We start from the raw sequence: 13,650 nt of genomic DNA on the forward strand, positions 1-13,650 counted from the left end.
GGGGACTCCTAGAACAGCTGAAAGAGACAGGCTTCCTTCAGCCCAAATCTGACCGTCTGACAGATGACCACGAGTAGCTTCTTTGCTCAGTCAATGACCCCAAACACAGGGAGTGCTGGTCATAGGAAGGTCAGTGGACTGTGAGAACTGAGGGAACAGGATGGAGGGCAAGTGGAGCAAGCATTCCCTCCCGGCTGACATTAACTCACACTGTAACTCCAGCAAATCTATTTGTCTGTCTGTCAGAGGGAGGATGGAAGCCAGGACTGTGAGCCTGGACTGATTATCTTTATGGTCAGCAGCCACAGAGGTTGGAAACTTTGGCTGCTTTTGTTTATTCCCTTTGGCACCCCAGAGCCTTGAGAAAATGAGATTTCACTCAAATTTATGGATAACGTTTGCTTAAATAGGTGAAAGGGAGAGATTCTGAGCCAGAGACATAGACAGAACGACAGACAATCTGATGGAAAGAAGACAGAAAAAGGAAGATGAAGACAGAGCTTTGGCTTATGGCTGCTAAAACTTACTTTTGTATTCCTCTAAAAAATTATTAGAGTACAAGATATTTTCTGGCAATTCATATTCAAATGATCCTTACACTGTTCTTCTGCTACGGTTTACTGAGTGTAAAAACAATATTTTTAATAGGCATACACATCAAATAAATGACAGCAATACATGGAGGTGTTGATTTTATTGACCTTCCTTATTTCCCTTATGTCTTCATAGGTCAAAACTCCAGTAACTCTATAGAACAACTTTATTGTTAGATAATCACATTTCAGCTTTTGGCCTATATCAGGGTCATCATGAGTCACATTACATTTTAATAGGGACAACAACATTTTAATAGGGTAGGTATGAAGCAAAAAAAAAAAAAAAAAAAAAACGAGAGGTAAAAATGTGTACATACAACAACTGTGACATTATTGCAGGAATTTTGGAAGACGGCATGCTTACAGGTTTCCAGTCTCCAAGTTTGGTTACTGTTGTCATGTATAAACAGAGTACTTTGTTCATTTGTCTTTTTAATTTCAAAACTAGTGGAATGTTATGTTTGCTCATTTGTTCGCAGCATGAAAATTGATGAAAAAACTGATTAAAAAGGCAAATTTTGTAAGTGTGCAAGGCATTAAAAAGTATTTACACAATTGCCACACCTGCAATACTGTTATATAAAAGTATTCCAGCATTCTGTAATGATAGTGAAAAGAAAATTAGTAATAGTGCTTGGAAAGTCATTTCAGCACAGACACAAAACAAACTGCAATTTAGCAAACTTGTGAAGGCTGTTTAGAAATACCACATAATGCAGTCTAAATGGTACTTCTTATGTCTGATCGAGCTATAGTGGAGTGCTTACACTTTATCAGCCGTCTGGAAAAGCATGGCAATAAATGTTCTTGCAGATAACACCTTACATTATGTTCTATTAAATGTTAGACATAAGTTACGTAAAGGTCTGAAAATGAAACACAGGGCCTAGTCTACCTTAAAAGTCCCCTCTGAATTTACAGCTAAACTAAAATGTGTTTTTGTTCATCCTTCAAATTGTTACTTTAACAACAAAATCTTGAAACACTGGGTTTATAATAAGGCAAGAAAGGGCTCTTAAAAGATGACTCATACAAAAGATGGGTGAGGGCTATCTGGTTGTCTCTCTGTTTGCTGTCATTCGTCTTTCCACAGTCCAATTGTTTCTACCTGCTCAGCAGCACTCAGTAAATCTCAGCTCGTGTGGCCTCTGGACATGTTGGTAGCTGCCTAATGGTTAAATAAACAAGTGTGGATCCCAGCTGTGGAAAAAAAATAAAATAAATACCCTCTTCCGCGCCCTCATCAGCTATCATCAGGGTGCCTGTGAGAAAGGAACCAAACACCCAGTTACCTAAATGAAATGCATGAGAATTTGATTTTGATATAATGGTTTACTGAAACATCATGAATTACATCCCCACATTTTAAATTGTATTGTTTTAATTTTAAATGCATGAACATTAGACTGATAAACCCAGCCTCAATAACAACCTCTATCACTGAAAGAGGGCATCCTTATTTGCAGGACCCTCGGTAAGCTCTTTAGCGAAGGTAAGTAGTGAGTGATGGCTCGTCCCTCAGAGAGAAACTGCTGCTGGCAGTAGGTTTCAGTTGGCTGTGTACTTTGTGGTGAACAGGGAGGCTGAGGAATAGATCTACCAGCTGGAGTCCTGAGACCCCTGTGGTCTGTCTGGAAAAAGGCTCAGAGTGGAGAGGGGAAGACCCCTATCACTACACAAAAGATTTTTTTTTAACAAGCCACTAAGTCTTAAACTTTTTTTTTCTTCAGTTTTGTACTTAAAGTCCATCTCGACGATACTTCTTATCGTTTTTTTACTTAGATGTTTGCCCTTCACTGTGCAGAGTTTTGCACATACATCATTCATTGTTGCTGTTTTGACATTCATCTGATGAAGAGGGAAGGTTTGTCTGTGCTCAACTTGGGACAGAGCGTTTGCTGTCTGGAACAGCCTGCCCGAGGAAATCAGGTCGGCTGAGTCAGTGAACTCTTTTAAGTCCCTTCTTAAAACATACTTTTATAGGAGAGCCTTTCCCGATCTTATTTGACTTTATTTTATCCCTTTTATTTTATTGTATTTTACTAATTTTATATTAATTTTTCATGCTCTTATCTTGTTTTTTTGTATTATTCTTTACACTTGTTAAAGCACTTTGTAACTTGTTTTTGAAAAGTGCTCTACAAATAAGGATTATTATTATAACTTGAATTTCAGTTTAAGACATGTATGTATGAGAAGGATTGTGTGGCATCACAGCTAGTTTGGAAGTCAACCCTGGTCCAGTTTGCAAATTACTTGATGGATTTTCAATGAGGGAGAAGACATAAATGCAATTTTAAGACATTTTAACCAGGTCATTTTTGTTTGTATATAATGTATATTTTTACAATACTCAAAGCTGAGTATTTTTTTTTGTCTTAAACATGTCTGTGGGGATATTATAATTGACAATATCTTGAAAAAGGCCTCTCCCATCACAAAATGCTTCATTCATAACACAAGAATGAATTCTAAATTAATGTATAGTATAGTTTATAGTTTAGTGAGAAAGAAAGTGATATCAGGTGAACGGGTTTAGTTGTTTTTGGACTTGGGCTTTGAATTAAGCTTGAAGGTTAGGTTGAAAGGTTTCGAGACAAGTAAAAGTGCATGTATACAGACACACACACACACACACACACACACACACACACACACACACACCAGAACGTTAAAGGACACTGCATGTGCATCTCACTCTTCTTTATCCTGAAAGAAAGGACAAGCCGTTCTAAGAGCTTTCCAGTGTTACTGGGTGCCTCCTAATTAATTAGGAACATGGAGTGGCAAATCCACGTTATTAATTACTGCTCTAAGCTTGAAAATAATTGGAGCTTCTGAGAAGGTAATTCAAAAGAGGGAAGCTCCTTCCAAAAAATTCCCTTTTGAAAGAAGCAGTTGAAAGGCGCAGGCTCTGGACAGAGACGAGCCCATTTCCATGGCTTGTCTTTGAAACTAATGAATCACAGTACATCATGGCCTTGCAGCCGCAAGGGTAACTGGAAAGGTACAAAGGCTAGTTAACCTCAGTGCATCCTTCTCTTGGAAGGTTTGGTGGTTCTGAATGAATTTTAGAACATTGTGTATGTGTGTGTTTGAATTGTGCTGACGAAAGAAAGTTTATGTGTATGTCTGTCCGCAGAAGGGAGAGAATAAATGAGCATTGGCACAAGGATGTAGAATATTGAAGTTTTTGTGTGTGTGTGTTCATATATAGGAGTATATCTGTTCATGCTTACGGTTAGGGAGTGGATTGGACTGTTTGTGCACCCTCCACAGTTACTTTCACTGTAATGTACAGTACATGCCTGCCAATGACTAATTCACCCACTATCTAACTGCCCAATGTAAGATGTCTTACTGTAACAAATATCTAAAACTGATAAACATTTTAAACATACTATTTCAGTCTGTAGGCAGGAACTAGTGTCAACCAGTCACATGTGCTCTAATGAAATATTAATTAACAGATTTCCCTGTTTCCAATGTTAATCAATACAACAATTCACTTTTATGGAACCAGAGTAAATAAAAAAGAAAAGCTTTTCATCTTGTTTTGTTTCTGACTTACTGATTTGGGGAAGGATTTGACGCATTCCTTGTCTCACTCCTGGCTTGATGACAAGAGGAAGGTTTTCATCCCCATCTGTGTCATTGGGTTTGACGTTCTTTTAACAATCTGTGTGTGGCTCAGCATCAGAGGACAGAAAGTCTACAAAAGGAGGTCACAGAGATGTCTATTTTCTAGAACGGGTTGGTTATTTGTGCGGCGTATTTAGCCTTTTGTTTGTTCGGTTACCCAGGAGAGGTTGTTTCCTGTCCATGTTTTTAGGGAGACACAAGGACGTCTTCAGTGAGAGAAACAACAGGTCACAGGTCAGCAGCAGTCCAGCCTGAGATATGGAGTCAAATAACATCCCTAAAATCCAATATGCAAACTGGGACAAATTGTGTCTGGATCCTGTCTAGCTGCATTTTATTGTTCTTCCAAACACCAGATAGATAGAAGTTCGCAGCCAGGACGTTCACTCAGGAAACATATCCTCTGCCTGCCCTCTGTCCAGGGAAAAGGCCAGATTAATCTGCGTATGCACATCTGTGTGGGCCCCTTTGTGTATGTTTGTCTCGCAGCACAAAACAATCCAGGTCCCTTATGCTTAAGGGCAAACAACATGATGAGCAGCGAGAAACCCCAAGTGCAGGCAACCAAGAACATCCTCCCCCCAGTTGTCAAGTCCCAGGCCTCCTTTCAGTGATCCTGCAGTCCATTAGAAAGGGAAACGTGGATGGAGAGCATGCTGCCTGCTCAGCTTGGGACTCATCTTGGTATGCCTGGAGGCCTCAAATTCAAAGCAGCAAGAGTTGCTAGAACAGCTTGGCCAGAAGTGGTTCCATACCCAGTGTTCAAAGCTCAACAACTGTCCCCACTGATCTAGATGTGCACAAGCTTTAGGGTTTCTCTCCCCCAGCAGAGGCAAGAAACTGAATAAATGAATGTCTCCACTTATGTAAAATTAAATTAATACACTTGTACGAAATGATAAATGGATTCATATTATAGTACTTTTCTATCAGAGCAGGACAAAGTGCTTATAAAGTCTCTCATTCACCTGAGCACACACACCCGCACTAGGCTGCTCATTAGGAGCAAATGGGTTCAGAGACTTGCCTTGAAATGTAATAAAGGACCTCAACATTCAGGAAAGAAAGAACAAATGTGCTATTACACAAAGCAAATTCCATGTGTTTAAACAGACATGTACTAAATAAAAATTGATTTGAGAAGATGAGATACACCAAAGATCAGGCATAGTGCAGCAGATACCAGCAATCAGGCTTATGAACGTTCTCTTTGTGGAAAATATGACAACATGTTGCTACATCAACAACATGAGCTTTTATAGTCAGAAAATGTCTGAATGGTGCACATCTAGGAGAGCATAAGCAGCACTGCCGGTTAATTCAAAGTTTTTACACCAGCTGGACTTGCATTTTATCATCAGTACCTTCCTGTTGATAGCATCTAGAATAGACTTCATTTTGATCAGAAATGTAATCCTTGTAACACCTCCTGACACAAAAGTTTAAGATTTATGTTTAGTATGGAACATTGGAATAAATTAATTACCAAGTTACACTAAAAATTTTTATTTGATGTTGATCCTCTAAAGTGACAGTCCAGAACTAATGAATATTCTTATTTGCAGTTTCTGAATTTCAAGATACATCAGCACATGGCTGCACAAAATGGCAGGATATCCACATGGAGAGGGCCTTGATCTTTCAGGCAGGCATCTTTTGAACCATAAATTGGCGTGCTAATTCACAAGGTTGACATGTTGCTCCAGGCATCGTGTGCCCTTTCCATCCTGACAAGGGGCTGCTTTCAAAGTGTGTCCAGGGATGTTGTAGGAATATCTGTTTCCACAGTCCTTAATGCCAAGGAGCAGACACCACCAAAGAACACTCCATATTGGCTCACAAACACACTTGCTTTGTACTATCAAGAACCGTTGTCATCACATTGCAGGCATTCCAAATGTCATCACTGCCACTGACACCATACAGCTCACCATCAGTGTGAGAAACTGTGATTTAGAGTAAGTAGACATCCAAAACAGCATACATCCTCTGAGATACTGATTGAAAATATTATATCAAACGATAACAGTTAACCATAGTTGAATATGATCAATTGTGACATACTATACACAAATATCATTAGAAGATATAATACGGTATGACGTCAATAGTTCATGACTTCTTTTGTGAGTATTTGGATGTTAAATTCACTGATTTACCATAAATGAACTAATGGTACTCTGTGTGATAACCAGGATGCCGCTGGTGTCAGATGGATTTCAAAGATGAGATTATCTCAGTTCTTTGTGAGAATGTGAATAAAACAAATAGGTATTTGCCGCAATCTTAGTATTTAAGTTTCATACATCGAAATGTGTACTTGCAATGCAAACCAAACCAATGTTCAAACCTACAAAATAAGTCAGTAACCAAACCAAAGTAACATATGCCAGAGAATTAAGAGATGTGTTTTAAATATAGTAGATTAGCTGTTTCTATTGCTTTGGGGCTTTTGTTCAGCCTTTTAAAACACCAAGTTAAATAAGGATGACGTAAGTTTTGAAACAAATAGGCAATTGTCCTTTCTATAAAACAGCAAAAAATAAGGAATCATTTCAAGTAGTTTGCACCCCAGCCTTCCTCGTCGACCTCTACGCTCTGATGTGATTTCAGACACACACTGAGCATGTTCACTCCTCATTACAACAGAAATGATCACATTCAGCTGTGCAGCACACCTCACTCGTGTTTTGTTGCCAGCAATATTTATTAACGAAGACCCTAGAAAACAAATATAAATCCAGGGGGTTATTTCTAATCATTTCATTCTGGACCACATTTTTCCCCCTCCTCTACCGATGCCGGCTGTGTTTGAACAACTGGATTTCATCAGCGGCACAAAGCCAGTCTGCCAGCAACCTCAGACAAGAACCCTCACTTAATGTCAGCACAGCAGGTTCAGTTCTGACTCTGGTGCACTGATCCGCAGCGCAAACTCACTCGATAACACAAATCCTCCGCAAACCCAAGTCCTATTTGTGATTCATCTTGTCAAACATGCATGACCTAAAGTAGCTTCTATTTAGATTTTTTTAAATAGTATTTTGTCTTATTATTTTGACACGAGTGTGTAACAAAACACAAATGATGAACATGCAAGCCTTGCCAGTAATTAAACCTTGTTCTCCAGATTTGCTGCAAGTGTTGAGAGTCTGACAGATAGGCATTTGGAATGCATAGAGGTATGTTTGGGTAAAATCTTTCCATCACGCTAAAGCTCATTAGAAAGATCAAGATTGCACCTCTCTCCATTGTCTCTGTTTGTTCCTCTTGGCCCGGGGTTTAAGCTCAACTGTGGACTTTACATTTAATGCTATTGGCCAACAATGACAGCCATGCTGGATGAGAATGATGTGGGCGGTGCATGGGAATGCAGGTTGTTTTTCCACTGTGGCTGATCACAGGGGAAAAGTTTAGTTCCCATTTTTGAAATGAAGTGTTGCTGTAAGAGATCGTAATTCCCTGCTATAAATGGGGCTGGTGAAAATTTGACAATCTGCAAGTCAGCTTTGCAAAATCCCCACCTGTGCAAAGCAGGAATGTTATTCAACAGAAAGACTGAGTGTGATTTCCCATCAAAATATTTTTCAAAGTGGGTAAGCCATAAAATTGCGGTAGCTGGTGTTGAAAGCTTTGTCCCACAGTCTGCAGGTGGAATTTACATATATTAAGTCTGGAAAACAAGTGAGATTCATGGCTGACTGACATAAAAACCTATCTGCTCTCTCTCTCTCTTTGCTTCCCTCTCCCCTTTTCTCTCCATCACAGAGATAGCTCTGCTCCTGGTTGCTCATGTGTGGCAGCTGGATGGAAAACATATTGCTCCATCAATCAAATCCCATTCTTTTCAGCAACACACTGTACACTGTAAAAATGCAAAGATGACAAATATTCCCCCAAACAGATTCAGAGCTATGTCTCTGTCAAACTGCACCAATTCCAATAACCTGATCCGTTTCAAATGATGTTTCCCCTGCTTGCCAATCCCATGCCTGACACTATTGTTGACAGTGTCTTAATATACAGAGAGAGGAGTGTGCACTGTGTTCAAACAAAGCCTCATTCCCCCCTGTGTTATACCAACAGATCAAATGAAAAGACGGAGGGAGAAGGAGGCGGAAGACATGTTTCAGCACACGAAAAGACCAAAGCGCGGAGAGCACCGCCATGCCTGCACTTGCAATGCAAAAGGAAAGACTCCTTCCCCTTCCTTGTCTGTAATGTGTGACACACAACTTGGCTGCAGCCCCAGCTGTAGCCCCTGGGCAGTGCATATGTCACCCATTTGTACTCTAGAAAGCAGTCAGATACGAGCTAAGGCCAAGTATGAATGGAGGGAACACTTACTCGTTTTTCTCCAGAGCCAAGAGCAGCTGTTTACCTTCCGTTACAATCAGGAGCTTCAATGATGCAGGGTGACTCTGAAGAGACAAAAGACAGGAGAGGGGATGAGAAAGACTGGTTCTAGAGTCAGGCAGACAGCATTTTGATTGAGAAAAGATTGCTGTTAAAGTGTTAGCCAGGTTTAAATGAAAAAAGAAATTTAATGAACTGGGCCTGTGTGTGGCAAATAAGCAAATATTTCTTAAAAACCTCCATTACAATCCTGATGAAACTGTGACTGAGCCACCCAGCACTTTGAAAAAAAACACGCGAGATGACTGTTTTCAATTGATGTGAGCATTCGGAAATCCTTATGAAGCGACTTTGAATCTTAGAACAAGAGCTGAGAGGATTAGCTTTATGTTTCTATTCCATTTGACATTAATCCTGCAGAAAGCCACGAGTCTTTGCACCCCTGAGTTACGACACTGAGAGAAACCATGTGTCTCTGTTAGAGTCAGATGAAGTGGCACCGAGTCGTACATCACTCCTGTCAGTCATGCTGTGCTACAAATGTGTCTGCATGTGCGCACACACACACACACACACACACACACACACAAAAACTCTCTCTGTTGCACTCTCACTCAGACAAGAAACACAAAAAAAATTCTGTCTCACAATATCCATATCGCTCAGCAACCACACACACACGAACAAACACATTTCACACACATAGTTCAATCTGGGTCAACTGTGGAAGGGAGCGCTGCTCTGGGTTAAGTCATCCATCACCCCCCATGGAGAAGAATGTCTAGTGGATTATAAGAGGATATGGAAGCAGAACACTTAAGGTTTTAGGCAGTATCATTGCACAAGCCATGTGGGACTAAACTTCCTGCCATTTTCTGTCCAGACAGCTACATGCATGCTTTGACCTCCCTTACAGTGTATAATGTTTATGACGACTAACATTTATAACTTCAGGGACAACATAGATAATATACTGCATGTTTGGGCTTGTTTTAAAGGGAGTAATATATTGACATTAGCCCTTAATTTCACCATCATTGGGAGTATGCTTGTTTTTTTTATGGGGGGTACTGTACTGTACTGTATGTGGTCCTGTACCCTTTAATTTAGCTGACTCTTGACCCTGATACGTGAAAAGGATTCATTACATTCAGACTGAGAAGCACCATGCAGTTTAAGGTTTATCCCATTTTTACTTCAATTTGTATTAAATTTAAACAATTACCAAACTAAGATTATTCATTAAATCCATGAGCAATGTTAATTTGAGGCTATACTGAAAAAGAGAATATGAGAACAACCTTCAAGAGTGGAGTTAGGTTGGCCTGAAAAATTAAAAAAATCTAATTATAAGCTCACTTTTGATAAACTCAGAATCGACAATCAGATACATTTTACACAGTAGATTTGGAGCAACTTGAGCCCACTCATTCAGTTGAATGAGACCAGTCCAGCAATGTAGTGGGGGTACCAACACTCCTGGGTTTCTCCCATATTTTAAGGCCATCTCCCAGTGCACCCCCGTAAATTGCTTGACCCTCAAACTTTATTATAAATAATCTCATACACGGGTCAAAGTTTTAGACTTTTCACCCAAATTGCCCGGCCGTCTATGAAACACAAGCTCATACAATCCACAAACCACATACAATTTCAACCTATCTATCGCTGCAACCTGGCAACCCACAACCCACAACCCAATCCAAGGAGTGTGTACGCAGCGTGGTTCAATTGTCAGGGTAGGAAGACATTCTAGCTTGGCCAATCAAACACAGGCAAGTACACAGTCCTGGTAGTTTGCTTTATAACATGAACTTTGTATTTCTTCTGTTTACCTTGTGATTATCACACCGAAAGCTAAAATAGTTGCCACCGCGATAACCTTCCAGAGTTAAAAAATCTTGTCTACTGTACTTCAAAACTCAAAGATCTGTTACTAAAACTGGACTTCCTCGATCATATTTCATTAGCTCACTGGTCCCTGAAGCAACATGTAGCCACCAGCCACCAATGCAGCTGCCTGTGTTTTTAAAACAGAGACCCCCACTAAGAGCCTTCCCCATTAGCGTGGGCCAAATGTTTATTTTTTTTTCTGATGGGTGACATAAGACTAATGCCCATAGGGCCATTGAAATAAAAATGGTTTATACCCTTAGGAACATGTTCAACAAACTCCATGGTAATCTGCATGCTGGATTATGAAATACAGTGCTTGTGCACTAAATTTTGGTCTGATGGTGGTGCAATAATAATGTTCAGAAGTGCCTAAAATAAGCTTCCACCCTCTGGGGAGCAGAGGAATCACCTGTCTAGAGCAATTTCTTGTGCACAGGTGGAAATGTTTACCTTCATTCAAAAATGTATTTTGATCTGACGGCACTAGACCAAAGGTGAAGATGTAACCAAAATCATTAAGTCTCATCTGCAGGAGAATATCTGCACCAGTTTAGGACAGGCACAGGAAATTTTTAAAAAACAAGCAGAGCATTAATGTAAAAAAGAATAAAAGAAAAAAAGTATTTTATTCTATAAACTGCAATTTTTCACCTGGGATTTGAGCTGGCTGATTGGTTTCCAGTCTTGTCCAACAAGCTGAAGAGGTACTGTAGTCCCATAGTGTTTCTGCTTTGCTGTTGGTCTGTGTAGAAGAGGCGTGCTCAAATGATTCCCTGTAAAAGAAAATATCAATACCATGTGAGAATACACAGAAAACTTCAAAAGTGTTACCCCTTTATTCTAGATTCTCTCAGCATCTGTAAAATCAGACCATGTCCATCTTTGTGGACACAAACAATGGGAACATTTTCTAAACTGATGTTCTACAAACAATACTGTTAATGAATTCCTCTCCGCTATTGAGCCTGGTGTCCATTAACAACAGCAGGACACAACCTGACAGTATGGCTGCCTTGCAATATAGTCATTTAAACAAAAATCACAGTATTTGTATTTGGTGTCTTTTCTGTTCACAGCACACAAATAATGCTCTCTGATGTTTTGCTTTTAATAACTAAAAATTATCTATGCCCACAAAATGCCATCTCCAATACATTCTTGTCCTTCCTGAACATATGTTCCTTTATATAGGCTGTCTCCTCTCCCATTAACACTTAAATACAACAGCACTAATCAGCACTCTCAGACATCAAGCAATGACAACCGTTAGTCTATGGCTAAACTGTAACCTCCCTCTCAGTCACTCAAGCTGCATTCATCTCCACAGATCTTCAGGAATGGAGAGTTTTGAGCAAAGAGGAACTGCTGCTGTTGTGATAACTCCTAAAGCAGGGCTAGTGTCCAGGATGCTGTGCCGGGATTAGACGTAGCTTTGGGGCATTGTTCCCAGCATGCTTTTATCTCCACTCTCACTGTTCTGACAGGGTGTTAACCGAGCCTCTGAATGGCTACAATTCTCTGGAGCTCTGCTGTGTTGCCAGTCATTTAAGAATATACTCGTCCCCAAATCCAATACTGATGTCCCCAAGCGTGCCAGCCGGGGATGAAGTGGCAGAAAAACGGCCACAATCCCAAGCAAACCTCCCACTTACAACTGAGACAGAAGCTGCAGTCACTCTGAAAAGTACATCATGAGCACACAGAGAGTCAGAAAGCAATAGTGAGCCACTGGAGGACATTGCTAACAGGGTTTCTGCAGTAATCAGCTCCCCGCAGCCGGGAAGCTATTTCGGAGCTTGGGTCTCATACTAAAACAGCAGGGGATGTAAGAACCATTTGTTTCAGTGCAATCATCCTAAATCAAATGTTTGCTTGTTTTTTGTTTTCTTCCACTGATGCTACATTGAGCGATTCCACAGCAGGGAAAAAGATTTAGTTTGATGATGATGTCAGTAGACTTGTAAGAAGTTATGAACATGGTCTGGGCATAAATTATGGTATGTTTTGAACTCAAACTTTTTAATTACATTTCAAACACATATAAACACAAACCACACTCAAGGGGACCCACTCGTCACAGATTATTATTACTTGCAGATTCAAGGCTCTTCCTTCGAGGTTCACATAAACTTCTGTGTCTCTACGCATGACTCACCCAGCTAAATTGCTGAGTCTGCTTATTATCCAGCATTAATAACCCAGGTCAGGCACAGTGCTCCCCAGCTGAGCTTTGTTCTGGTTCTCCTCTGAGGAAACCACCACTCTGGAGTTCATCACAGAGCCGCTCCAGCTGATATGGGAGAGCCAGAGGTGACCAGCTCAGCAGTCCTCATGCAGCTCCAGCCTGATGATGAGAAGCAGGCTCCGGCAAGTACGGGACGGCATCACACACACACACACACACACACACACACACACCCCCCAGTGGGAGAAGCATCCTACCCTCATTAGTCCTAGAAAACCACACCGTCTGGGGGAGGTGGACATGCTGAAAAAGGGAATGCATGGCAAACTCTGTGAAAAGTAGGGACAGATAAACACAACAGAAGAGGGAAAACCAGAGAGAAGTTTTGACAAACAAAGGTCAAGTCCACATTGTGGTTAGTCGATTTATGAGGCACACACACACACACACACACACGGAACAACCATCGCCTACTCTTTTCCATACACCACATCAACTTTGAAGACGAGGTTCACAACCATACAGTGTTTGGTTCCCTGACTTCAAAGTCTGCAAGTGAATAACCATTTTGTTAATGTGCTGTGCTATGAGGTTTAATTCCTGCTTATAAATGGCATTATATTAGTGGAAACAGTCAGAAGGCTAATTTTTTTCCCTGCATGCTTCGAAGAGACATTTTGTAAAATGAGCATGAGTGTGGCGAGGCTGTGGTGTGTGGCATGTGTAAGTGGCTTTTGTTAGCTAGAATGTTATAAGAGCCACCAGAAGCATTAAGGGAGCGATAAAAGTGGCTCCAGAGCCCAAAGCCTTATTTATATGCTCAATAAAGGAGAGTGTAAACAGAGGTCTTAATAAAGCAGAATTCTGGCCATGATCAGCCATCTTTATGCCCCAGTATACACAAGGAGAGTTTGTGCCATTTATATTGCTGCAATAAAGTCAATGCTAGGTTGGGGGGGGTTGTATGTCTGTGTG

General features: G+C 40.5%; 1 protein-coding gene across 6 annotated transcripts in view; it reads right to left on the reverse strand.

Annotated features, from left to right (window-relative positions):
- Nucleotides 1-13,650, reverse strand: part of LOC123982729 (disintegrin and metalloproteinase domain-containing protein 12-like) — a 78,866-nt gene that overhangs the window by 57,158 nt on the left and 8,058 nt on the right. For all 6 annotated transcript variants that reach the window (XR_006828048.1, XR_006828047.1, XR_006828049.1 and 3 more), the window contains exons 2-3: nucleotides 11,142-11,263; nucleotides 8,586-8,659 (exon numbers count right to left, since the gene is read on the reverse strand). Coding sequence is in view for 3 of the 6 variants with exons in the window: in XM_046068511.1 (XP_045924467.1) it covers nucleotides 8,586-8,659; nucleotides 11,142-11,263 (196 nt within the window). In the remaining 3 variants the exon portion in view is untranslated. The remainder of the gene's footprint in view (nucleotides 1-8,585; nucleotides 8,660-11,141; nucleotides 11,264-13,650) is intronic.

Source organism: Micropterus dolomieu, linkage group LG14 (assembly GCF_021292245.1).
Source record: "Micropterus dolomieu isolate WLL.071019.BEF.003 ecotype Adirondacks linkage group LG14, ASM2129224v1, whole genome shotgun sequence".
NCBI lineage: Eukaryota > Metazoa > Chordata > Actinopteri > Centrarchiformes > Centrarchidae > Micropterus > Micropterus dolomieu.